We start from the raw sequence: 25,276 nt of genomic DNA, 5'->3' as shown, positions 1-25,276 counted from the left end.
CCCAACTACTCACCCGTAAGGGTCTCACGGCGCTGGGAGGGTGGGGGGAACTGGTGGTCTGTTGAGGGTGCTGGGGTTCAGTCGAAGAGTCAGGTCTTGAGGTCCTTCCTGAATTGAGACAGCGACAGTGATTGCCTGAGGTGGAGAGGGAGGGTGTTCCAAGTCTAGCTGCGAGGTAGGAGAAGGATCTTCCTCTGGCCATGGTCTTGCAGATACGTGGGATGGCAGCCAGGGCCAGTTGGGTGGAGGCTCATCATTTCAGCATTTTCAGTATGCTATACAACAAAGCCATAGTTGTTGCCTATTCATCTTATGCAACTAACAACCATTGACAAAGCCAATTGCACTGGCTTGTTGTAGGTGTAGCGTTACTTGTATTATATATCTGGATGCAGTGACATGAGCAGCAAAATGCCAGTCGGGCGGAATACTGTGCTAAACACAGATTTTCACTTTCGTGTTTTTAAGCCATGCCCTTAATTGCAGCGACCACGCCCCTTTGAGAGGGCCCTTCCCCACATTTTTTTTATACCACTTAAAGCCCTGAGCTACAGTCAAATCCTTAGGCTGCTTTTCAGCTTAAGCAGGATTCGCCTCTTGTATAAATGTCGAGCAATCTGCAGAAGTAAGAGTCACCATTGCCGTGATGTTAAAAGAAAGATGACCAATTCAACTAGAATTAAGTGAGGATGTGGTCACATGGCCAGAGCTGCAGACTTTGGAGCTGGGGAACCAGGTTCGAGCCTCTACGTCCGCTCAACATCCTATGATTCTGGGCAAATCACTTAATCTCCCCGTGCCTCCCTAAAATGAAGGTGTCCTTGTGTAACGTAACTGGTGCTCTTGTAAAGTGCTCCAATACCTTCGAATAGATTTCATGCTATAAATCTGCAAAAAACACAAAAAGACCCCATAGCATTAGGTAGGACACTAGCAGGGTTGCAGCGGACACTGTGACTAGCAGCCTTACGTTTAACAGTTTGCACAGCAGATTTTACAGTTAGCTAACCTCGATGATCTGAAGGCAGAGAAGTACTGCCATCATAAGTGCGGCCAGGGCATGGCCTTGGTGCAGATGAAAACTACAGCCCCAGAGTCCCTGTCAGATCCAGAAGCATTTGTTTCCTACTCTTCGTTCAAAGTGCAGATGTATTGTCCATCATCCTCCCTTGGTTGTTTGCAGAAGATCCACTTTGGAGGAATGTTTATCACCCCCCCCCCCCCATGCTGAGGACCTCAAGGAGGTGACGCATCAGTATTACAAGTGTGAGGGTATTTGGTGCAGAGATGCCGGGGGACCAGAACCTCTGATTACGGCGGGGATTCCTGCACCAAAATCTGGCAAGTTCACGTTTTCTCTCTGGAAAGGGGACTCATTACGCAGACCCCGTAATACTGGGTCCTTTTCCATAGACTTTTCCTCCATTGTGGTTAGAAAAAGGCTGACATTTCTCACCTGCTTAAAGTGGACAGAAAGTGTCAGCATGAAGGACAGTAGAAGGCTGATCAGGGGATGTTGCAGGAAGTCAAGGCAGGCTTTACTGTACAAAGAAACGAAGGGGCAAGAAACTAATATATAATGCAATTATCCGATTTATTGTACAAAACTCAAACGGCCAACATGCCTTTCACGATATCTATCCCTTCATTAGAGTCTTATGCACATATCCAAAATACACTATAAAACAAGAATACAAAAGACAAATCAATTAACAACATACATACATCCCAATAGGTCGAAATCCCACCATGAATAAGTAAAATCCTCATAACAAATCAAAATCACTCTTCATAGTTAATGAAAACAAGCACCAAAGAACTACTATTAAAACATTTACCGCAATGTAGGACCAAAAATTAATGTTTCAATTCAAATATATAAAAATCACTCTCAGGTGGAATATCTAAATAAGATCATTGCTCGTCTGGTAAAACCCATTTTAACATATGTATTGTATTGTATTGTAATTGCATTCATATAGCGTTTACTACCCCATACGAGGCGTTGAAACTCTTTTTCGGCAAGGAACCCGCTACTTCGGAACCCATAAAGGATTAGTGTTGAATTAGTATAGTGAAATATGAAAGTAATTTGAGTGGTGGATAGGTTAGTCAGTTATTTGGATTCAGAAGGATAGCGGAAGGATAGAAGAGGGCAAAAAGGTTTGTATTTATATAGCACTTGTTACCCCTGATGGGATGTGGAAGGTCTTTTTTTGCGAGTAGCACGCTACTCTGGAAACCCTTAAAGGATTAGTGGTGAATAAGTATAGTGAAATATGAAAGTAATTTGAGTGGTGGATATTAGTCAGTTATTTGGAGTGAGAACTATACTACATAGTAATAATATTGACAAATAAAATGTACACTACTAAACCTCTAACATTATTACTTCATAACATGATTCCATCGTTTACTAAGAGGTATTATGAGAACATAAAGAAGCAACATCAATTTTTATCTTAGAATCAATACATTAAACAATAGAGATACATTTACCAACATGCGTATTGCAAATTGGATTTCCTTATTATCAGTATGAAAGGTGTCCCCAATTGATCAATTGATTCATAATAAATATATAAGGTGTATCCTACAAGAACAGAAAAAAGTATTTTCTGTAAGTCCTAGTGATTTTAGAATGTAAAGGTTAAATAGCCCATCCCTTGCAAAACTATTTCTCAGCTTTAGGAAGTAACCGGCATAGTGCCGCTCCCCGTTTCGTATGTCCACAGCCAACAGAGCTAGAAACATGGCTGATTTATATATGCAAGCAGGGACAAAAATAAGTCTATCACATGCAAACTGGCGTGTTACCACTCTGTGGGTCTCAACCATCACTGTGATTTTACTTAACATAATCACCACACATAAAATAGATGCTCAAAATTCATCCTGCATCACTTTCAGTGAAACACTAAGCGTGGCTAATTATATAAGTCATAATGAACCAAAACTAAAATCATTTTAAATTAAAAAATATCTATAAGCAAGTATGGAACCCTGACCTACACCTATTGAAGAAGGGTTCATTCTTCACTCAGAATCCATAACACCATCCTGAAATATCCAAGGTTTAAGACTTAGTACATGAATCTACTTCAGTTTGTATATTAAATGGTATCTAAAAATCCAAATATACCATACATTATATCTATTTAAACTCAGCTACCAGTGGCTGCTCCTCTAAGGTAGAGAAGCAGTGCCCCACTGCTTCTGCAGCAAGCTGAATACATAAAATAAAATGATAACATTCATTAGTATCATTTTTTTTCTGTATTCAGCTTGCAGCTGAAGCCAGGCGGGCGGGAGCTGATCTCCCCTCGTCACGGGGGGGGGGGGGAGTGGGGGCAGCACCTAAAGTGCGCATGACGCTGTGGCCGGCCGTCTGGAGCCGGTAAAAACTTCATGTACAATCCTGAATTGTCTCCTCCCAGGCTGTATTACCGCCTGGATGGAGAACACGCACAGCCTGCCAGAACATATCCGAGAGCCAAACCACAGCGCTCAGACCAATCACAACGCTGTGTTGTGATTGGTCAGGGGATTCTGGGAGACTGTGTACTTCCTGCCAGGAGGACGGAGAAAGAAGAGTCGGCGGTCAGCGGTAAACAGGTAAGTGCTTTTTATTTTTTAATTACTCTCCCCTCCGTCGACCCCCGACCCACCACCCCTGGTCGGTAGCAGCCGCTACTGTCAGGTACATGTGACAGCACAACAGTGGTTCAACACCTATAGATTATTAATGATGCAATATATCCAGGTAAAAGCACCACCAAACTCTTCTCTAATTTCTATCTCAAAGTTTAAGCCAGCCTCGAACTAAGGGCCCCATTATGATGGCGGGCGGACAACCGAAAACGGGACCTTCCGCCAGAGGTGCAGCAGTCCCGTGGGGCCAATTGGAATGCCCCTGCCAGGCGCATTCTTGCCTTTAACATTGTGGCGGGTGGTGCTGTGCGCAGGTGCATGTTGTGCATTGCAATGCACAACGTGACAGGCACCTTGTGTATGGCAATAAAGGGGGTTCAGCCACCCACCCCCCAGGGTCCCCAACGGGCCCCCAAAGTCATTCTCCGCATGCCTTTCCATGGCGGAATCTCCGCCATGGAAAGGCATGCCAACCGCACTCATCATAATATGGATGGCGGTGCCGGCAAGGCACGCCACCATATTGTGGGCCTTTTTTCGCCCGGCAGGCAATCGTGACGATTGCCTGCCGGCGGAAAAGCGGCGGACGGTCTTTCCGTCTGCAGCGGTACCCACCGCCATGCTACCATGGAGGGGGGTAAATGGCGGCCGGGCGGGGAGTTATGGCGGGCGGATTGCCGTGGCGATCCACCCGCCATCATAATAGGCCCCATAGATTTCTAGCCACCACAGAATGCTATGCTACCTATTCGTAAAATGTTCCTCTTGATCTCCAAACATGGATACTAATCCAAAGGTCTAATCCAAATGAACTATATCCTCCCGAAAATTCCAATATAAGAACCTAAAAAGATTAATCAAAAAATCAAAAATAAGGATCAGAGGCTCTCATTATATCTCATACTGTATTAACCTATTCATCACTTGTTAAAGCTATTATTCTCTAATCAGATTTGCCAGAAATACATCCGAAGATACAGTTAATCTCAGATGAACATATACCTCTTCATCAGTACTGATCCCATTCGTCACAGTTTATAATTTGTAGATCTAAAAGAATTCAAATTTGCGAAGCCTTAGTATTCTTCCTCCATCGCTACAATGAGGTCACATGCGTGCAATTCCCTTGAATCTGATATGTGATATTTCATCAGCCATATGTTCTTTCCAAAAATGCGCTGCTAACAAGTATTTAGTGTCCTTATTGTGTATTGCTCTTAGGTGCTCTACCCATCCAATTTTCAGTTTCCTAGTAGTAGAACCCACATACTTTATCTTACATGAACATGTAATTACATAAACACAGAAAGGAGACTTACAATTTGAAAAATCTCGTATGGCATATACTTTCTAATTGACATGATGCTCAGATGATAATGCTTTACCTGATGTGTACAACAACATCTTTAGTCTACTGTCACGAGCGTTGTCTGCTCCGTCTTGCTGCTGCGGTGTGGGCAGAGGTCAGGCTGTACTCCTGCCCGAAGCCCCCACAGCATGACATGTAGGGTCCGTTAATTTTAAGCCTGGAGAAACTGGTACACTCCTATATGCGGGTGGCAAAACCCCACCTGGAGTTATCGCTCTAGGTGAAATTCTGCCCCATGTTATGAGGGCCCGGATCTTTCATCAGGTGCAGCCAATCAGTTACTGCCCCTCATAGGAGGCGGTACAGTTTGGAGAAGTGAAACAGTAGCAAGAAAAGCAGCTTTGACACCTGGCCTTCTGGTGGCCCTCTTTTTCACCTTTTAAATAATTGCTAGTTATCATATTTACTGATTAACTTTTAATTACAGAAATTATATAACAAACAAGAAGTGATGGTGGCATTATAGAAGAATTAAGGGCTGGGAAGCTTAAGGTTGGAAATTTAGTGTTAGGGAGTAAAGAAAGACAAATTCAAAGTATATTTTCCAATCTTCATATTAGATGAGGTTATGCATCTTTCTTTTTGATACTGTAGCAATCACATCCCTGATTTGTTTCCAGTAGCCTCCCATTCACCTTTCCTTTCACCTCAAAGCATTTTCAAATAGCTTTTTCATTACACAAAATTACTCTTGAATAAAAATGTCATGAAAAGCAGTAAAGTCTACATTACATCTACAAACCTAAAGAGGCTTTATTTTTCACACATTGAGTTTGCGAGGGTATTCTAACTTATAAATTCTTTCTTCTTTTAGAGTTAACGACACATGTCTAGTTACTGGGTTCTCGAAGATCATGTCCCAGAATATTATTCCGAATGCATGTAAAATCAAAGGTAAATTATACAAGAGAATTTGCAAGTATTCATTATTATCTGCATACTTCACATTAACTACTATAATGTATTTCCTTTTTCTTTTGTAGGAGTTTTATTTTCTGATCTTGAACGAACGATCCATTTGGTTGGTTACATTAATAAATGCTGGGAGATTTACAGCTCTAATCTTACTAAACGCTCCTCTCCGCCGTATGAATATACAATGACAATGAGGCACTTCGTCTGGATATTGAAAGTAATAGTTCAAATTTTGTTTTGATGACTCTTTATGCCTGTACACACATTTGTAATGTACATCAACGAGTGAACTACACCCACCGTTGACCTATGATATGCCCTGATTATGGTCCCAATATTTCCCTTCTTACCACCTTCCATACTGGTGAGATCAATGTGGAAATACACTGCACTATGTCCTTGACACATACAATTACTGCACTGTGCTTTCCCTTTGAATCTTCCACTGTTAGATTTACCCTGTCTCTTTATAGGAAACAATAACTTGATGTCTCAAGACTTTGCATAACAGACAATGAGTTTCCTTTATGATCATGTGGTCTAGGCCAGATTTAGCTATATGTTATCTCTCAACTCCATAGTTTATTAGGTCCATTAAAAGTCAAGTGGTCTTATCTTCACCACTCTATTTCTAAATACAGCAGCTCATCTTTTGGACTAGATCCATTTGCCAAATCCCAAATTAAGTACCCTCCAACTATCCCCACCATGTCTGAACTTAAAATACTGACTTCTGAGGAGTGAGCACTTTTCACACTCTCATATATTCCAGTAGCACAGACCCTGCATTTAGCCCAGGGAAAGAGCAACTGGTTTTGGCACTGGGCTCTGGACAAACATTATTGTTTTAAGTAGCAGAACAAAATATTCAGATAGACACAAGAAAGCCTTCTGTGTTCACCTTTGGGGATTACCCCCTAAATTTCACTCACAAAAGACAATCATACATGTCACTGAGAGCCTGTACCTGGTCGCACCAGGTAGTGTGTCTACTCCTTAGTGAGCTCTCAAGGAGGCTGATTGAGTTAAGCAGTCACTACTGACATCATCATGTCAATTCACCTTTTCCTTCTTTTAAAGTTATTAACTTAAGAACCATCAAGTTGTGTAATAGCAATACTCAATATCTACTGTGCTTAGAGAAGGCACATTGTTGCATTAAGCACAATGCAAAAATCCTAAATTATATGATTGTTTATATTCTTTTCAAAACTAATATTACAATACCATTGATTATGTCCACCAATGATGGACAAGTTCTTTGATCCTACATAAATGTATGGCTTTGGGTTCTTTTCTTGGTAATATGGTATTTAGACCCTAATGAATTAATAAAATAAATATTGAAATTGTAAGAAATCCTTTTCCAGTGAACAGGAATAGGATTCAGCCAGACGCAGTCTAGGAGTTAAATAATGTTACCATAATGCTGACTCCATTACTTTTAGTCCTACACTTACTCTTATTAGCAATACAATTCCGCTACCAAGCAGGTAGCAGGTGGTTTCTTGTTGGAGTGAGGAGGCCAACAGAACAGAGGAAGCTTTGGAAATGGTACATACTTGAACATTATTGTAGTTCTGTCAAATGGTTGCACCACATTTTTACAGGTTGATACTAATCCAGCTCATAAGGGCAAAAAGTATTGGCATCCTCATTTAGATATTAGTTCCTACCTAATGTTTTTATAACTAATGCTGGCTATCATTCGGGAGGCCAGAAGATTTACCTGGAAGATGCACTGTTATAGGTGAACACACTTGACTATTTATGCTTAGGCAAATAATTAAGATATAGGATAATAACCTGCTTCAACCTTTATAGACCAGTAGATTTGTCTCCTTGACATATGTCTCCTGTGACAAGAAGTGAACAGCTTTTTCCACCAATAAGACCACCTATTTATTTATCAACCCCCCTTGCTGGTTTCTTCTTTGGGACTGGCACCAGTGAAATCAGTCCACAGGATCACAGACTCAGGGGTTATGACAGGCTGCAAGACTGGTCTCAAAAGTACCCCAGTCAGAGAATTGAATTCATACACCGGGGTTGTTCCTCCTCTTTGAAAGACTGATTCAGCTCCTTTGTAGCTCCAGGCTCAGAAGACAATCTCCAAAGCAAAAAACAAACCACAGCAGATCAGAGAGTTCAGTGTCCCTGGACGTCTGTTCAGGAGACTGGCTGTAGTAGTTCAGGGAATCAGTGTTTTTAGACACACATTCAAATGGATCCCAGGACAGCTCTCCATATATCTCCTCCAGCAGATGAAGCACAGATTGCTCAGACTTCCCTGTTTTTCAGGTTTAAAGCAAAGTCTTTAAGCCCAGGTTTTAAAGATAATAGCTGTATAATGTGTCCCACTCTCCCTTTTCTTATTGGGTGATGTAATCCAAGTCGTGCTTGCATAGGTAGAATCCTGCCCGGAAGAAATTTCCTCTCTGTCTTGGATACAGGTTGAGCTTCCAGGATCCTTAGTGGTCTGTATATCGTACTGCTGAGAGATCGGCGATGAACAGGTTAAAAAGGGGTGGAGCTAGCACACATCCCTGTTTGACTCCCCTTGTCGTCTTGATTTTTCGAGACAGATGTGAGCCGGCGCCAAGCTTGACTTGTATCCAGGTGTTAGTATGTAGTTGGACTATTGCCTCCAAACGTTTGACCGGGATTCCCCATTTTGTTAGCTTGGCCCAAAGTGCTGCTCTAGGGACCCGGTCAAAGGCAGCTTTAAAGTCAACAAAGCAACAGTAAACCACCTTGGATGAGACTAGTGCTTTATCGATGAGTATTGATAATGCCAGTAAATTAGACATGGTGCCCGAGTTTGCAATAAAACCAGTTTGATTTTTTGGGATCAGGCCTTTCAGGTCAGCCCAAGAGCTCAGTTCTTCGAGTAAGATACTCGCAAAGTCCTTTGCCTCGTTGTCCAGTAAGGCAATCAGCCTGTAATTATTCTTACTGTTATTGGGAGAAGATTAGAATGTGGCATGCCTACCAGATTCCTGTCCATTTTGATACTGTGCCTGCAGTGAGTACTCCAAACAATATGTATGTCCTGCAGCTGGTAGTACTTTTGTTTCAAATTGCTATCTCCATGTGCCTATGTGACCTTTTCTTCAGACAACTATAGGCGAGTCAGGTCACATGAACATCCATTGGATTAATTTTGGATATTTGTATAAAATTGTACGGTTGCAAATATGTGGTATTTACAGTGCTTTTTCTTTATGACTTTGTGATAGGATTTCAAGATGATTACCAAAGATCTAACTGCCCAAAAAATTGTGGATATCTTTGCTGAAGATAATCCAGCTGTACGTGATGGAAATGACACTAATTTAGACTTAGAGGTATGTAAATAATATGGACACATTGTAGGCCGCAATCATTCATATCCAATTTTTCTGCAATTGACATGTAGTAGTCTGCACAATGCATGTATAATAATTCAATGTATATTTCTCTCATTCTTTAGATTACATTTTCTGAATTTTTAGAGGCTCTCTTGGATTGTGCACCTGTATATGTTACCAATGAAGTGATGGATAGGGTATGTCCTATACAAGAAGAGCCAAAAGCTGACAAAAACCTTCATATGGAAGGTACCACAGATCTAAGTGTGATACAGGAAGAATCCGTTTCTCAGGAGCAGTCCTTGCACCAGGAACAGATATTGCCTCAGGTATGGCTGAATTCTCAAAACATTTATCCAAAACCAGAAATTCTCTATACATTTGCTCCATGGTGATTTGACAACCCAGCAATTACTTGGAATGTTTCAAATAAAATGATGAAATTGAATGGGGTGGCATTTATTCAGATTGTCTATGAACAAAGCCATGCATAAGGAAATTGAATATGGTTGTTTAACCCACTTAATTGTATGCCACCTTCCTCTCCTCCTACCTGTAAGTGCTCTGAAATTACCCAAAGTGAATATGCATCATTATACAAAACTTCAAAATAAATGCACAAACCAACAGGGTTGTTTATGTCGTTGACTACATTGTCTGCCATACAGACGTCAGACAGGGGCAGATCCCTCTAAAGCCACGCTGTGTGGTATTAGGAAATGGATCCTGTAAAATGAATGCTATATTTAGAATTGTAACAAATAATGGCAGATGGGAATTGTATGGTTGTTATTGAGACACACTTTCAATAATTGTCGATATATCAATGCCTTTTTCAATGAAACCTAGACATACAATATCAAGGGGGTTCAGTTGATAAACTAAACCAACTGCAGATCCACCATCCCAAAAAATCTTCTTAGGGAACTGCAATAATTAGCATCAGTGGCAGAAGTGGCCCGATCCGTCTTGGTTGGAAGCATAAGAAGGACATGCTAGGCGAGTAGGCTCACCAATTACTGAAGAAGTTCTTTTGTTGGTAGAGGCCAACCATGCATTCAGTTGGAGGACTGATCGTAGCCGGTAGGTGCATCCCTCTTAAGCTGTGAACACTGTAGTGGATGAATGACAGACATAATTACTGACAGTCTAGCTTGCGATAAAGGCCTTTCTATTCCATGGATAGCTTCGCTGATTTTTTTTTTTAAAGAGATTGATTGAACCCATGTTTTTTCTGATACAGCATTGAGTTTCAATGCAGGGAGAAAGCATGTACAAGCATTACTATTAACCCAGGCACAAATGAAGAGGCTAAGTGTGGAAACATTAAAACCCTTCATTGCAGCCTACTTGCATTTGGGCCCTGAAGATTCTCCCACTATTTATTTGTTTACCACCAGAGGGCAATGGGTACGCTCCTTACTATGACATTTTAGGACAGATACAATTAAATACTTAGGGCCTCATTTATGAAAAGTGTTGCATCGTTGGTTGAAAACAGCGATGCTACACTTTTCATTGCGCCCTCCTTGCGAAACCTTGGATGCGCCGTATTTACAGTACGGCACTCCATGTCCAAGGACTGACCAGATTGCGCAGTAATGTCGCATAGCTGGAGAGTGTCGCAAAACAGACCCAACTCCAGCAAAGTGTCATTACACATGGGCGAGTCCCATGTAAAAGGGCCTGCGTCAGTCCTTACGCCTCCTGTGAAGCAGGCGTAAGGATTTGACGCAGTGAACTCGTAGAAGTGGTGCAGAGAAATCTCATAGATTTCACAGTCCCACATCTACAAGTCTTTTTTTTATAGGGGAACGCCCACCCTGTATACATTATACCTGACACAGGTGTAAACTGGCGCAGGGGTTTACAAATTGGCACATCTTCCTAGATACGTCACTTTGTAAATATGGCGCAGTGTGGCACATTTATTATGCCGCCCCAGAGTCACAAAAATTGACGCAACGGTGGTGTAAACCCTTCATAAATAAGGGGGTTATTCTACCAGAGCAATCTTGAATCTAGATTGTGCACATGTAATGACATCTCTGGGCAATCAACGTTACAGTTATCTTTTTTGGGATTTTTATAAAAGATTTACCAAAATATTTGTAACCTTTTTTTATGAAATCAAGAAACCCTAGGCAATGTATTCAAGCCCATCATTTCTTACATCGGCTATATGTTGATGAGACCTGTTTTTATGTAAGTCCTTTCTTGCGTGCCACAGTGCGATCTCAGGGCACAATGCACTTTGTTTAAACGCGATTTTATTGATTTAAAAAAAAAACATTGTACAAATAATGGTATATGTGTAATCCTATCTCTATCTTTGTCTGCTGCTTGAAAATGTCCTGAAGAAGCTGGATATGCAATTTTCTTTTTTACACTTATGCACTTTATGGCTGCTTTTGCAACCAAATGAAGTTTGATTTGAATTTTGACGTTGTTAACTTGTCACAAAAGCAGTCAGACTTAATTTAGAGGCAATGTGTAAAGTATTTATGAAGCACACAAACAGTAATAAAGTGAAACCACGACACAAGAAAAATCCCACAGCAATTTAGAAAAACAGAGTAAATTTTAATAAATTATTTGACTCCAAAATGACAAACATCCAATCAGTAGAACCGGAGTAATGAATTTTTAAAGGTAATGACTAATGTCTTAAAGATCAAAGTGCCAAACCCGGCCATCTAGTCGTGCAAGGCCAGGTCAAAGCCGAAAAATATTTCTGACCACGATGTAGAGAGAATCAGATACAAAAAGGGGATTGGGCCCAGTCAGCTCTTACCTTCGGATTTAGAAGAAATATTTTTTTAAGTGTTCTGAGAAGGAGAAGTAAAGCGGGGCAATGCCTATGGCAGTGTCTGAGGAGGCAGCAATCGTTACAGCTGAAAAAAGTCATGGGAAAGATTTCTCCCTTCAGACTTATTCACTTTTTTGGAAGTCAAAAATCTCCAGCGAGACAAGGCTGTAGCCGACAATAGTTCCACGAGGCTGGATACCCCTTTGGCGAAAGATTGCTGAACAGGATTTTCTGCTGTGCAGAAGAACATAGAGGGTGCTGCCACAAATTCAGGCTGACTGATGATGCACCTTGGGTGGATAAAGAAACCAGGTTGGTGCAGGTCTTCTTTCAGTTCTCAGAGCAGTTTTTAGCCCAAACATGTCATGCCCAGCATTTGGATTTTGGCTATCTGGGCATCTGTAGTACCACCACCAAGGGTCCAGGACTAGAGGGGCGCCTCTTGGGGGGTTAAGACTCCCTCAGGATGAGTCCAGGTGCGGATTCAAGATGGTTGGAGCCAGCCAACTAGCCCTTGGAGTCACCCTGGTAGTCCTGGGTTCACAAAGCAGTTAAACAGCCATGTGGTGTACACAGCAGGCCACCACAGCAGGCAGTCCTCTGAAAGTCCTTCGGCAGGTCTAGAAAGTGAACTGAAGAGTATTTCTGCGGTCCTATTTTTATACCTGGTACCTTCTTTGAAGTAGGAGAAGTTTCTAGAGAATTCCCTTTGAAGTGGTTGAAGTTTCCTAACTCCCCTGCCCTGGATCCAAGCTGGCTACATGAACAGTACAGGGGTGGCACGTCCTTTGTGTGAAGGCAGAGCACAGCCTATTCAGTTACAACTGGGGCTGTGCCCAGCTCTGCCCCTCATCCTGCCAGATGATGGCCCAATGAGGCACACCTAATCCCTCTATTGTGTGGCTGTCTGGGAGGAACAAAGTCAATTGTCACCTACACCTAGTCATGTGACCTAGTGATGTGACCAAGGAGCAGACTGCAGGCACCAAAAGGTTAATTCGGGCAGGAAAATGCCAACTTTCTAAATGTGGCATTCTTATACTAGTAACCTAAAGTCCAACTTTACCATTAAAGACAATTTTTACTTGCAGTTTCTGAATGTGTACCTGCTTCCAATCAACAGTTAGCACTTATTAAATGTAATAAGACAACACGCCCCAGACTTCCTAGTGGCAGGAAGCCGCCAACGCTACCAGTCAGTGCTGGAGACTCTTGATATAGGAATCAGAGTGTCCCGCAGCATGGGGGATCCTGAGCAAGCTACTGAGCGGGGGCTGACTACACACCCAAGACTTCCTAGCGGCGGGGAACCGCCAACGCTGATGCCACCAGGCAGCGCCCAGAGGAGCTAGATATAATCAGCCAAGGGTCCCGCACTGCAAGGAGATCCAGAGCGAGCTGCAGAGTGAGGCTGATTACATGCTCCAGACTTTCTAGCGGCAGGGAGCCACCAATCCCACCAGTCAGCGCCCAGAGGTGCTTGATATATTGAGGCCGGGGGTCCCACAGCGCGGGGAGATCCTGAGCGAGCTGCAAAGAGGGGGGGGCTGACTACACTTCCCAGACTTCCTAGAGGCAGGGAGCCCGCCAACGCCCTGCTACTCCTTCCACCTCTACTTTACAAGGGTCGGGGACCGTACCGGCATTTAGACCAAGGGTCCCTTCTTCACTACACCAAGAGAAGAGCTGGATTACTAGCTCAATTAATGAACTCTTGACAAGTAATTTAGAGACACTTTCAGAGAAGCTGTGTGTAACGCTCAGAACAGTACTTTCCCCTCTGCTTTTATGTTTGGAATCCATTGAAGCTAAATTGGTCTCTTCCTCATTCTGTGGTGGTCATCTACCCTCTTTAACAGGCACTATTAATAACAACCCTACCAGGCCAGGTGGTATAGCTAAAGAAAATGACGCACCCATGGTGGATGGCAGCCTGTCAACACATACGTCATCTGCTTCTCTTAATATTTTAGATCCCCCAGATCAGTCCGGCAATAAACACACACCAATCAGGCAGGATTCAGATTCTTTACATATTTCAGCATCCAAAGTCCCAGATCCCTTTAAGGGTCCAGGGGAAAAAGTTTTAATAATACAGCCACCTATTCAACTACCCGGCTGCTTGTCCATATGTGGTTGTGCTGCTGTGTGTACCTTGCATGATTCATACAAGAAATTGTTTATTAAAACTTTAGACTGGCTGGTTCGCCACAGAGGCATGTCTCTTTTTGCACATAAGGAGATGCACATGGATAGGGCCAAACCAACCACAACTTTTGGGAGACTGTATTGGGGTAAAGTTTTGATTCCAACGGCTGGCACACCAACTGCTATTTAACCCAAGATGCAGTATATCGGCAAGCAATTCTATCACCCTGGCTCCGCTTGGCTACTTTTATAGACTCCCCTTCTTTCAGAGTCAGCGAATGAGCAATCTTTCTTCAGATCAGTAGCAGGGATCTTTGGGCTCCCGACTCTCTACTCACTGATGGTCTGACATTTTGCCTTCAGTTAATTCTAATCCGCCAGGCAGAGTCAGTATACCTGCCAGTGCTATTACAGCCAGCTTTGATCTTGCCGTTCACTCCTAGTGATCCTTGCATCGTTCATACAGCCAATAGGTACGATATACTTTTTGATTTGGATTGACCCGTGGGTGAAAAGGTTCATGTATTATCGGCTATCCCCATCGTTACACAGCACCTGAATAATACTCTTCACACCATAACCACACAGTATAGATCAATTTCTATACTTATTAATATGTAGCAGGCCTAAAGCGGAAGCTTGATAATTTGGACTGGCAGTTATTTGTCTCAAAGCACGACATAATTGCCTTGCAGGACACCTGGCTCACTGATGCACCACACTTTGAAGGCTATGTGTGCTATTTCTGCCTTGCTATTCCATTGACACGGGCCAAGCCATGGGTGGGCTAGTTATTTGGGTCCGTTTAAGCCTCCAGGTAGAGGTCTCACAAGTTAAATATGAGTCACCATCCTTCCTAGCGTTAAAAATTTGCGTTCACAGGACAAATATTGTTTTTATTTGATATATTTCTATAATAATGACTTCACTAATGCTATTTGTACACATTATATTAACTTGTTCAATTTTCTATCTGAATTACAATTTAAAGCTGAAAATAGTCATTCGCAATTTTATTTGTTTCTCTGTGGCGACTTCAACACAAAACTAAACATGGCCTCTTGAATCCATGATGACTTTTTAGATCATCGACCAGAATGCATGGTGGGTGGGACAGAGCTCCATAATTACCTTATTGCCCATGGCCTAGTTGATTTACTTAAAGCAACAGTGAGGTTCCCTCTTTTAGGGGTGGGGAGAGAGCTTCGATAATTGATTGTATGTTCGTAAGCTCTAATCTTATATCATGGTTCTCTAAAGGAGAGATTTTACCCATAGCGTGGGGGACCATAATGTCCTTTGTGCCTCTATGTTGTTACCGATTAGGAGACATCCGTGTAATATTAAATTTGTTTATATCACACAATATTCAACACATGATTTAAGATTAGTATGGCCCCTGACTAAAACCACAGAATCATTGTCCATCCTACTTAAATCGCATTTAGGCTTGTTCATAATTGCCTAGCAGATAGTGGACATGAGTTGATGGCTTTGCATTATAACATGTTAATATGTGGCATCAGGGAGTCTATTGCTGTATCCTTTAGAGGAGAGTAACTTCTTGTGATAGTTTATGCCTAGGAAGACATGACTTGCACTGAGCCTATCTTTGATAGGTGGTGCTACGCAGAGGCGCCCCTTTCAACTCTTGCGTTAGTAGGTGAACATAGCAGGCCCTTATTTGAGCTTTTTGTTCTCCCTCCTCTTTTTGGCGTTGGCTGATTGCTCTATGAGTGTATTGGCTCCTCGAATTTTTAACATGAGGTGTATCCTTGATTGCCTACAAATTTGGACTTTTGCTGATTTATGGAGCTTCAAAAGTACTTTAATGTTTATATTTTTAAAATTATTTTAACTACATGTAAAAGCTTTTCATTTTCTGTGAGATCATAGATTAGTACTGTATTTTATGTACTTTTATGGTCTATTTCTAATTAGACCGAAAAAAGATTTTGAAATTGAATCTCTTATCTTATGGGCGAGGTAGCGCTCACAGTAGTGAAAAACACATGTAGGATATTTTCACTACCAGGACAATTAAAACCAAGTTACAATGTACCCTGCCTTATGGGCTCCCTAGGGCCTACCATAAGACTCTATCAGTGTTGGTTGTTCTGGCATTCTATAGCACAAGAGGCCATCTTAGCTTAGAAGTGAGTCCAGATCTCCTAGACATTATGGGGGTTATTAACAAAGGTGACTTACATTTGTGAGTATGTTACAGTGTAATTTACTTTTACACTTTAGCATATCTGTGCTATTTTTGCATATTCACAAAATCTGAGTGTAATGTTACTCAAAAGTGTAGAGTTACACTTCTCTAGCACCTGAACAAAGGTGGCGCCAAGCTTACGAGTTACTACTGCCAAAAAAGAAACGGTAGTAAGTTATTTTTTGAAAGTATACATACATTTAATATTCGTTTTTATTACAAGAAAAAGTAATTACTTTTAGGTATTTCCAGGCATCGATAATAATAATTAACGCATATTAAACAAGTGTATTTGTTTTTAACTTTAGGTAAGAGTTTATTTTATAATTTAAAATTCTGAACAATAATTTTTATTTAATTTAATATATTTAATTACAGATTTAATTCAAAATTAAGCTAATCGTGGTGCAGCATTTCATTAATTTTGTTCTACATTTATTTTAATTAAAGACAATCATTTGCATTAATGTTTAACATAGCAATAGTTTTAATGATGTATTATAAAGTTCAATAACGTTTTTTAATTTTCCCTATACTTCACCATAGGGACAGCTCCACTGCAACTGTGGAGTTTTCCTATGATAACATATAGGGGAAAGTCAAAAGTTTTTTTAACTCCCCCAAAAATGTAAACATATTTGTATGTTAACGTCTGTTAAAATAATGTATAACTAAATACTTTAAAAAATAAATTTTTGACATTCAATTATATTTATTTTTATTTTTGCAGCAATTGTAAATAATGTAATGTAACATTATTTCCTATGAGGTTTGATTTTAAGTCCCAACCTCCATTATTTATTTTGGGGATGGTGTTCCAGTAACAGTGGTTGGCCATGAATGCTTCTGGACTTACCCCAGCTCTGAGCTGCAGTAATTTACTATTGTTTTAGATCCCTTTTTGTGTAGCAACTTTATAAGTGCAATTTGTGAATATCAATGTGCTTGTTCTTTTCTGTTGTGGGTGGATGCATGTCCCACCCTAAACCCTTCCTTACCTCCCTAAAACCTTCCCATTTTGTAGTCAGTATGCCCCATTTTCCGGCCACTCCTTCTTCCTTTGGTCCCTCCAACATTTACTACTATGGTACTCATTACAGGTTTGTCAGAACATGGTGGGACATTTACCTCATGTGGTAAATACCATTTCCTCAGAGAAAGTATTTACCACATCTGGTAAATGCACCCTATTCTGAGTTTCAACTAGAAAATAAGGAATCATATGCAGATTGTGTTTTTAACTTGCCGAATTACGCATGTTTTGCATCTTTTCCAGGGTTTTTCTCCAATAAAATCTAGCAAGTTTGACCTAAAGCTAAAAGTCAATATGGATAGGACCAAAGTGCTCCTGATAAGGAAGAAGATGATGAGATTGTTCTGGGCCATAAATAAAGTAGAAATCGAGATAGTCAGAAATAATAATATGTAGGGAAGTGTTTCTCTTATGACCTACGATGGAAGGATCAACTAGCTTCCATAGAAGCCAAGGTACTCTCAACAGTGGGGGGGATGAAGAAATTTGATAAGCGTTATGGGGTTCCCGTCATGCGACCGGTGCCGAGGTGGTCGGCATCGGAGGCAAAATAAGTTGGGACCATGAGAAAGGAAGGTATCTAAAAAGGTTTCTATCTCTCCCTCCATCTACAATGGTGCAAGCAGTTTGAATAGAAACTGGTCTGACGGGAGGCATTCACTTGGCATATGCAGAGATAATACAATTTTGGGTAAGAATAGATTGCGTGGAGATTTCCAAAATCTCCTTGCTATGTAAAAGGGAGATAGTACAAAGGGAGTTAACTTGGGCACGAGTAGTTAGTGAAGGATTTAGAATTGCTGTAGGAAATAAAAAGTTAAAACAGAAGACGAGATTGGTTGGTAGAGGATCAGTAAGGCTGAGCTCAGAAGAGTAACTAAGCAGGTCACCCGAGAGGCGGATAATTATCCACCTAAAGAATAGGAAATCGGTTTCCCACCTGATGAACTCATAGATGGGAGTCAAGACCTTTCACTACCTGGAGAAACTCCCTAATGTACAGCTGTGTTGAAGTCTCCTGAGATTTACATGTGGGGTAAACCAAATTCTGATGTCAGAGGTGCATAGATCTCTGCTAAATGAAGATAAAATTTGCAAATGTGGCCTCAATATGAATAGATATTTTAATACATATTTTGGTGTAAATCATGAATAAACAAATAAGTTTGAATTTTTCTTTCAAGAAAGGCCCCTGACATCCGGTGCTTAATTTGTTACAAAATAAGTGCCAGGGCCCTAATCTTGGGGCTATTTCATTTTCTACCACATATTGCCCCTCCCATCGCTGCCAGTGGCAGTACCAACAAATCTACTAACCAGAACACTCCTACAAGTGTGACACTCAGACTATTCCACGGCCCTGAAGATATAAGAATGGCTTGGGTGGCAGGTATTCGTGATTTTATAATGTATACTGAATTAATAAACAACTGTTATATGCTCATCTCTAAATTAGACAGGCAGCGCCACCATGTGGCAGACTGTCATAAGCACCGATGTTGACAATTAAGTGCCAGTGCACAGCACCAGAAATCACTGGCTCAAATTAAGCACTGCTGACCATCGTTTCTTCTTCATGACCATAACTTGACACTCCATGGTGGGCTCTGTGGTGCATTTTTAATTATGGGGCCTTTCAAAATTCAGTATTTTATTCCACAGAACTTTATTATATCAACTCTGTCACCGTGTTATTTTCTTTAACATGATTCTCACTTTTGGTGAGAGTTCAATGGCAGGGATGGTGATGTGGTTTTAATTTTCCTACTTGCCCATGATTAAAAAGAGGAAATTAAACCATTAGGTATCTTTTATGTGTCTCTAAGATTTATGTGTCATCATGTCTCTGTCTCTGCCTGTAACATGAGCCCCAGCTGGGTCATAAGCATTGAAAAGGACTGTTTTTGGTGGTTGCACTTCTGACCTAGTCTTCCTCAATACTTTACCTCAGAAAGGTGTAGGAAACACATCCCATGCCTATATAAATGTGGATGCAATTACGCTGTGCGTTTGAGGAAATAACGCCTCCTCATTTGGTTATTCTTTAACCATCTTCCTAAAAGGAACTTGCCACCAAGCTGAGTTCTGGCCTAGTGGGATACTTCTCTCCAATCATATCAGCATTGCAAGGAAGGAGGAAAGATGGCTCCTTGTTCCTCAAGATGTCTGTTTTCACATCCTCACTCCACAAGCTCACAGAAAATATATGCAATGCGTGGTAACATGCTGACATCAAATAGGGGGCTGACTATTCGGCCAGATATCTGAATCTGTGTTCTTCAAGAAAGTAATGGCTGCAGACTTCAGGGAGGCCAGGCACAGCCTTTGCTTTACAAGACGGTAATTCTTTTGTACAAAGCAGTGTACCATGAACTCACAAAGACAAATGTTTTAGCAATCAAAACCCTTTTGTATTAAGATATAAGAGAGTAGGAGGCATTTTATCTCCCAAAGAGACTGCAAAGCTTTCTTTAGTCAAGCCAGAGAGGACACTGCAGGGTGTCTGAGATTGGGGAGATGCAGGCTTCAGGTTGGTAGCTATATCGAGATGATTAGTTCAATAATTATTTAGAGTTCACTGTTTACAACATCTAGGTCAACATCGGAGTTGTTCCTGTTAAAAGTTATGCTGTCAACAGATTTTATATGGTAGACATGAGAGAGCAGCATTTTAAGGATATTGTTTTTGACTTCCCAGATTTTCAAGAATTGGTAATAACAGACCCCTCTCTAAGGGCCTAATTACGAGTTTGGATGTCCATGTACTGCCGTACTCATGGTCGACCACCGCCAGCTTGGCGGTCCGACTGCTGTTTAACGAGTTGGTTGGATTGCGATTGCAAAGACGGTGGCTGAACCACTCACACTGCCAGCATAACTCCGACTGCCAGGGTTGTGGTCGGGGAAAAGCAGTTGCCCTAGGGTAGTAATGAAGAGCTTCACCGCTGTCTGTATTACGGGTTGGCTTTTTGATGAGCTAACCATGACGGTGGGACCGCCAGCTTTGAGTGGACGGAAACTGAGGTTTTGCGGTGCATACTCACCCCTCTCCTCTTCTACCCGTCAAAGTTTGATGTGGATCCCTTTCTCTAGGTCCCCCTTCACAGCAGCAGCTCAACCCTAAAGAATACGACCCTGTTTGCGGCGCTCTACAGGTAAGTCCTTTTTCTTACCATATATCTATTGTCTGGACTGGCCACATTTCGGCCGGACTCTGGCAATGGGTAGGTGGTATTTTTCCACATGTATCATACATATGTGTACATTTGACATGTGCAGTCGAAATACACACACAGGCATCGACAGATATGGAAGTCCATTGCCCACTGTCGCAAGACCGCTGCAGCCACACAGTGGGTTCTGCTGTTAACTCATTATTCGGTGGTCTATAGACTGCCAGCGCTGCAGTCCACTGGCGGCCGTAGACGTGGTGATTGGGCGGTTAGTCCGCCAAACTCATAATCAGGCCCTAAGTAGATAGGGGGCCAGAGATCTGATAGCAACCTCTCTTTTGACAGTCAAGTAAGGACACACAACAAAAATCTATTAATTTTAAATGCAATCCAATAAAAAGCCTTTTTTTCTTATTATTACAAAAAATACAGAACATTCCTCAAAACAAATCCTGCTTCATGTTTTTGTATGTCTTTGATTGGCCTATCAAACACATTTGATGTAAGTAGCTGGTGCTTCCCAGTCAATAAGGTGTGGGGTTGCTCAACATTTATTGGTGCTGAAGCAGCAGGTATAGGGGGAGGGTGGCAGGGACTGTGTTACAGACGTCCTGGATTGAGTACTGTATATTTAGTTGTCTAGGAAAGGTGAATGTCGAGAATGAGTTGTGTGACACTTCAACCAACACTGACAGATTATGCAAATCAGCCTGGTCCCCTTAGGTTTACCTACAATAGAACCTTTGCCTCTTGCATTGGCAAACACTGCCTGGTACATCCTAGTGAGGGGTCTCCCTACTGATCCCAGATTCATTCAGTTATGCTTTTGCATATGATTATGTAACGCATTTATTCCACATCTGCCATGATGAAATCCTCACTTTCTGCCAAGCCTTACCCTGTTTAATGTTCGACTGTCTCCTGGTATCATTATCCATGTCTCATTCAGTGACATGGCCTTACCGAATGGATTTCTCGATTCAATGCAGTCTTAGGCCATACCAACCCTGTGGCAAGTCCCAGATGTCACTTTACAGTGCTTAATTCAGAAGCCCTCTGCTAGTGCACATAACAAGGACGCACGCCAAATACCAAGACTGGTAGCCTTAAATCCACCTCATGCCTCTTCAATCCACCAGCAGACACTCCCTGCCCCTTTATATCGCTCTTGCAGGTTCCTGCTCACGGCCTTTGTGACTTTTTTCATTCTTTCTGATTTGTGTGCATCTTCCTCTCTTCCTCTTGGGAAATATTGGATGCAAAACATAAGAGCCGGGCCTAAAAATGAATGCTTGTGGCCACAACCGTTATCCGCTGGCTCAAATTAAGCACCGTCTCTGCCATTGCCAAAAGCACAGAATGTGTGCTCCTTCCCTCTGAAATATGAGACACAATTCACCATCTCCCATAATGCATTTGCAACTCTCAGGGATTGCTTTATTGAAACTGCTCCAATAGCCTCCTGGAAGAAGCACACACCTGTTTGCCCGTCTGTTTCCATTGGATATCTTTGGCCTGCCATAGCAGTGATGGTCTAGCTAACACATGATTCCTGCTGAATTCCAGGAAAACTCTATCTAAATTCTAGATGATGTTCTAGAGGAATGTTTTGGCGCTCCTAAGAGACGTCCCTTGAAGGATATTTGTTGTCAGGCCCAATTTCTTTAAGTAATGACATTTGTCTTACACTCCCACCATCCATTTTGTATGTGTGACTGTTGAACCAGATGAGCCAGAGTACATCTAGGTTCTTGGAAACTAAGGCTTTGTATCCTGAAAGTGGGTGCCTTCTTAGGTAAGTCACTAAAGGGGTCATCGAGAGATTTGCTGGTGGTGCAAACATTTTTCCACTATGGACCGAAGCGGAAGTGGATGCGACCATTACTGTCTTCCTCAAAGTAAAGTCATAAGTGCTTTTGTGATGATGATGCTCTATGGAGGTCAAGACTCTCTTGTTGGTCTGACAATCTTGCCTTTTGTGTCATCTGGCATTAAGCCTTCCTTAAGCTAAAAGCTGTTGTAGATTGGCCCAACATTCTCCGTAGGAGTCATGTGACATTAGGTTCATCTTGAGACAGAGACTCGTTCACTATTGGGTTCTTTTAATATTATGTTCCCCTTCATGACATCATGATGTGGTTTTACTCTTCCAATGGGGTCATCATGGCACTGGGTTCAGTTTGAAGTGTAGGTTGTCTTGCTGTAGGTCGTTACCTGACCTTGCCCTTGACCCGCTTTGAGGACAGAGTTTGCTTGTCTTTGGTTTCTCACGCTTCGTCCTCTTAAAATGTCTGATCCCTCTCGCTAAGAAGGGCCTCTTGCAGTGCTTAATTTGTAAAATATTAAGAGCCAGGGCTCTGACCAGGAGGCCACTGCAGCTTGCACCACCCATCACCCTTGTCATCGCTGCCAAAACAACTACTAACTGTTTCTCTCGCATGTAAATGCGACAGTTCAGATTATTCCAGGTACCCAAAGCTAAAGGAATGGCTGAGGAGGCAGGTATTAGCAATTGTAATGTATATTGTATCCCTAAACAACGGTTGTGCTGCTCCTCTTTAAATTAGATGAGTAGCGCCACCATGTGGTAGACTGTTCTTAGTATGGTGCTGACAATTAGGTGCCGGTGCCGAGCACCGGAAACCAATTAAGTGCTGGTGCTGAGCACCTGAAAGCACTGGCTCAAATTAAGCACTGGCCTCTTGTCATTATAATCCACACAAAGCCAAGAAGAACCTCTTAAAGCTGATTAAATGTGTCTAGGTAGTTAAGATAAAAATATGTAAGGTAATGCTCAGGGGTATCAGAAGGGGTATAGTTAGAACATAGGTGAGGGCAGCTCCCCCATAGTCCTCTTGATATGCTGTGCTGTGTTGTGTGCTAGAAAAATGCAGCAGCATCTGAAGAGGCTGTAAACAAGAAAGTCCAGTAACACCTGTTCTTATCTTCTTGTCACTGGTAACCAAACACCCAAGAGTTATTTGAAAATCCAGGCAAACACTGATTGCACGATTCACAAAGGTAAACTTTGGGAATTCACAAAGGCCATTTACGAGTATTGTCTTTATGTCCGCACTCGAGCCGGATCTCTGCCCCGAGTGCGAACATAAAGGTAGTACTCATAAATACCCTTTGGGAATTCCCAAAGTCGTAAACTTAGGCATTTGGTCTAAGTTTAGACAAAATGTCTAAGTTTACCTTTGTGAATCGGGCCCTGAGTGTGTGAGAAATTCATATAATTTGCATTTACATAATTATGCAAAATTGTGGAATAATGATGTGGCCATTTGTGTTGTTTCCATGTTCCTGTGCTAGATATTTTGCGTGAACAGTGCCTAATTACACAATGTGGTGTAATAGCATAATTGTAAAGAATTTTGCATAAGAAGTGTAACACGAAATTGCAAAAAACCCTCTTATGGCTACTTGAAAACAGATGGGGAGAAAATAGCCTTCAATACAGGGGTTGGTCCTCCACCAGGGCAGAGGAGCATCGCCCACTGCTTTCTCGCAGTGCGAGAACATGCAATACCCCACAATCCCTGGCTGGGTGGCGTCCCGACCAATCACAACGCTCAAGTGGAGCTTTGGGGTTGGCTTAGGGGAGCAGGAGCAGAGGGAGCAGTGAAGACGCGGGACCCGGGCCGGCAAAAAGGTAGATTTTAATTTTTAAAATGTTTATTATTGAACCCGTCATCGCGCAACCCCCCCTCCACCACACCTCGCCTGCCCCCCCCCCACGTGACCCAGCGCCTTCCCCCCCCCACCCGTGAGCCATGCCGGCCGCGACTGCTTCAATATGTGTATGTGCATTACCTGTCAAAAAAAGCTTGAAACATAATGCCTTCATTACAAACCACTGAGTTAACCAAAAATAAAATGTCCAAGAAAAGAATTCTACGAAAAAATCGAGAAAGGATCAGAGGTTCCATGTTTGGTAAGCATATTTTCAGCCCACTCCAAATTTTGAGGTTGTTCATTTTTGTGACTACTTGTTCGCTTTGCACTCGGTTACACATCTTGCTTGATTGAGCCTATCCTGCCTGCAGTAAAGAAGTTCCTTATTTAGAAACTGCAGCACCTCCATGTCAAATCAGTTTTCAAGGCTAAACAGAAGAAACTTACAATTCTGAATTGAGTAAATAATATTCAAATGCCTTTTGAAGTGTTTTAAAATGTTATTCAAACTGTCTCTGACATTTTATGATTATTTTGGCAGGCTAATCCTGAAACAATAAGTTATGACACTTCTGTCGCCAGCTACAACAGTGCATCAAGCAAAGCTGGCTCAGCAGCTGAGAAGGCAAAGAAATCAGAGGTGTGTAAAACAGCTGACACAGCTATCAACCTCCAATGTCATCAACTTCTGTTCCTCTCAGATTTAGAATTTTCTATGAAACAGTTGTATGTTGTACACACACATACAAAAAGGATGGATTAGATATCAACCAATGAAAGTAGCTGAATTTCGCTTATCCTAAAGTTTGTTTTCCTTTTCATGATGTAGGGTAGAGATACCTGTTAAAGTATGACGGTTTGTCTTGTTTCAGCAGGTGTATGATTGATGGGGTACTACTTATCATATTTTTATAAGAATGTAGCACATTGATACA

At 41.8% G+C, this 25,276-nt stretch overlaps 1 protein-coding gene across 1 annotated transcript in view; it reads left to right on the top strand.

Annotated features, from left to right (window-relative positions):
* The window catches only part of LOC146796441 (radial spoke head 10 homolog B-like), a 272,974-nt gene that overhangs the window by 152,658 nt on the left and 95,040 nt on the right, over positions 1-25,276 (top strand). The window contains exons 12-16 of the mRNA XM_085629016.1: positions 5,835-5,914; positions 6,004-6,152; positions 9,175-9,282; positions 9,408-9,614; positions 24,883-24,981. Coding sequence (XP_085485142.1) covers positions 5,835-5,914; positions 6,004-6,152; positions 9,175-9,282; positions 9,408-9,614; positions 24,883-24,981 — 643 coding nt within the window. The remainder of the gene's footprint in view (positions 1-5,834; positions 5,915-6,003; positions 6,153-9,174; positions 9,283-9,407; positions 9,615-24,882; positions 24,982-25,276) is intronic.

Source organism: Triturus cristatus, chromosome 10, assembly GCF_964204655.1.
Source record: "Triturus cristatus chromosome 10, aTriCri1.1, whole genome shotgun sequence".
NCBI classification, from domain to species: domain Eukaryota; kingdom Metazoa; phylum Chordata; class Amphibia; order Caudata; family Salamandridae; genus Triturus; species Triturus cristatus.
The sequence above is the reverse complement of the archived record's forward strand: the minus strand, read 5'-3'. Positions and strand labels throughout refer to the sequence as shown.